General features: G+C 36.4%; 1 protein-coding gene across 1 annotated transcript in view; it reads right to left on the bottom strand.

Annotated features, from left to right (window-relative positions):
- Nucleotides 1-3,088, bottom strand: part of ABCA12 (ATP-binding cassette, sub-family A (ABC1), member 12) — a 228,171-nt gene that overhangs the window by 89,960 nt on the left and 135,123 nt on the right. Inside the window, exon 15 of the mRNA XM_011932359.1 lies at nucleotides 991-1,164. Within this exon, the coding sequence (XP_011787749.1) occupies nucleotides 991-1,164 (174 nt within the window). The remainder of the gene's footprint in view (nucleotides 1-990; nucleotides 1,165-3,088) is intronic.

Raw genomic sequence — 3,088 nt, 5'->3', positions numbered from 1 at the left:
CCAGGATGGTCTCGATCTCCTGACCTCGTGATCCGCCCGTCTCGGCCTCCCAAAGTGCTGGGATTACAGGCTTGAGCCACCGCGCCCGGCCGAGACTTTAAGTTTTAAAAGAATCACTCAGGCTGCTTGCAAGGTGGTAGGGATGGGAGTAGAGGGTAGGTGTGGAAGTAAGGGATATGGTTAGGAGACCACTGCAGAAATACAGGTGTGAGATGATAGTAATTCAGAACAGGATTACTTATAAGTAGTCCAAAATATTTTTTATCCCTTTGGCTATGTCTCAAAAATATGTCGGCTATTTCCTTTCGGTTGTGTTTACTACAGAGAGGGACAATTCTTCAGTGTTTTTAAAAACATGTAAATATTTTTGGCCCAGGTTAAATTTGGGTGAACATAGGTGCTTAATTTTCCTATGTTTATATTTTTCTTTCAGTTATTTAGTAAATCAGTACTCATAGAGCATCTGCATATTGCAAGATGAAGTCAATGCTCATTTTACCAAGCTCTAAGAACGACCATTTGTTTTTCCTTCAGGGTAGGTAATGGTAGCCTCTATCTAAGTTGATAAAGGAAACATGACATTTTTTTAGAATGCCATTTTTAATTAAGAAAACACTTTTTACTAATTTTTTAACCCTACCAACTTCATGTCTGTTCCTTGTTAAAAAAAAAAATCGCAACATTCGCATTTTACATTTTTGAAATACAACATTTGTATTTCACAGTAACAGTACGTATTAAATTTAATTATTGGTCTCTGATACACAAACTGAGAATTAGTAAGGCAATAATATTAGTTTCCACATCTATAAAACATGCAAAATTGCAATAAATGATCTCTAAGATTGCATTTAGCTTTAAAATAATGCAGTAATTCCAAAAGCTGAAAAAATGGATCTCATCCTTCATACTATCAGAGAACATACATGTGTAATTAAATAGTTTTATATAAATCATGAATATAAACATATTTAACCAATAGCAACTTGCCTTGTATATGAAGTTGTAAACGTTTAAGTAGTGCAGAAGAGTGAGTCCGATGAGGTAAGACTGCCAGGATCTCTCTGAAAGAGACAGGTTGCAAAATTCCTTCATTGCGTCTTCCAGTTTGAGATTGGTAATATTAGTATCACAGGAATGCAGCCAGAACACCTGAGAAATAATCTGCAAGTGGAGGAAGAAAAGTACTTCAGCTGTGAATCATTCGAGAGTCAACTTCATTTTATGAGGTTTTTCTGTATACTCTAAATTTTAAACTATGACAAAAAGTCCTCAAGAATCAAACAACTTTTAATCTAAAGCAATAATTACTATTAATAAAACGATAGATAATTAATGGTTCACTTAAGAAATAAGATGGGAGGTCGGGCGAGGTGACTCACATCTGTAATCCCAGCACTTTGGGAAGCCAAGGTGAGTGGATCACGAGGTCAGGAGTTCGAGACCAGCCTGGCCAACATGGTGAAACCCCATCTCTACTAAAGATAGAATAAATTAGCCGGGCATGGTGGTGGGCACCTTAATCCCAGCTACTCAGGAGGCTGAGGCAGGAGAATCGCTTGAACCCTGGAGGTGGAGGTTGCAGTGAGCTAAGACTGCACCATTGCACTCCAGCCTGGGAGACAGGGTGAGGCTCTGCCTCAAAAATAAAAGAAAGAAGATGGGAAAAAAGAGATAGGGAGACATTCAGGATGACTCCCAGATTTCTTGCCTGAATAGCTGGGTGAATGATGGTACCAAGAAAGGTAAGTGATTTGGAGTAAGTTTGGGGAAAACATTAGTTTAAGACTTTGCTCCCTATAAAATCTTACTCTTAATAAATTCAAATTGCATTTAATTTTTGTAATCATTCAAAGTTATAATCTTAGGCAATACACTCTGTGGGTCCAGAGATGTAAAGCAAAGAAAAAGAGTTCCAGACCATATAATCATGTGAATCACCCATCTTGAACAGTAATGCTCCTGTAGATAGTGAGGTATGACTGCACAAAATAAGATATCATCTTCATTGCCACCAAGTTGAAAAAAAGAGAAAAGCGTATAACATTCAAGGCCATAGGAACTTTTCACTCTTTCCTCTTGAAAGTAATAATAATGTACACTCTCCATTTACATGTTTTATTTACTAAAATGAACCTGCTCTATAGAAGCCAAAAACGTGATTGCTGAAATTATATCTTAGGATCAAATAATCAAAAGGTAAGATTAAAGGGAAAAGATCAATGAATATTATTTACTAGTACAGTAAAGGCAAAGCTGTTTTAATTTTTGTATGGGGGAACCAATTAAAATGACAAGAGATAGCTGCAACATTTTTAAGAGGAACCTTAAAGGCTTTTTAGAAACTTTATCCAATATTAGAAAATAACTGGGCTGTGCTTAGAAATGACACACTGTGTCACACATAAGGTTTGAATGGATGAGGCCTTAAGCTCTTCAGCTCTTTTGGAAAATTTCCATGACACTTCCAGACAATTGACTTGGAAAAAGAATAAAAGATAAGACATTTTGAGGGGAAAATCCTATTACCAAAATATGAAGAAATGACATTATTCATTTTCACATCAAAAATGTTTACTACAACCACAAACTTAGCCTTAGTTCCCTTGACCACATCTATTGTATATGCTATGTCTTGCTGTGGGACTTTTTAAAAGTAAAAATGAGCATCCTTTTTATTTTAATTGTAAGCAGTAGTAAGTACTCTCCACATATTTTTCCCCAATTAGGTTACTTAAGTTTGACTTTCATAGCATTTGAGTAGGTACAAATTCACCTCAGACAATATGATTGCAACAGTGAATATAATTCTTTAGTGATGGCATCCACTGATTAAGGAAGCCATCTGGGGGTAAGGAAAAGGAAAGAACAAAGGGGGCATGGGAAAGGAGAAGGAAAAATAAAGAAAAAGGGACACATAGTGATAATATTCTTGCTTCAGAATTTTTCTTCTATCTTTACTTAAGAATTAGGCCTCCAGCATCACGCTACCTGACTTAAACTATACTACAAGGCTACGGTAACCAAAACAGCATGGTACTGGTACCAAAACAGAGATATAGACCAATGGAACAGAACAGAGCCCTCA

This window comes from Colobus angolensis, unplaced genomic scaffold (assembly GCF_000951035.1).
Source record: "Colobus angolensis palliatus isolate OR3802 unplaced genomic scaffold, Cang.pa_1.0 Scaffold95, whole genome shotgun sequence".
Lineage (NCBI taxonomy): Eukaryota > Metazoa > Chordata > Mammalia > Primates > Cercopithecidae > Colobus > Colobus angolensis.
Note: the sequence above shows the minus strand (reverse complement) of the source record. Positions and strands in the feature narration are given on the sequence as shown.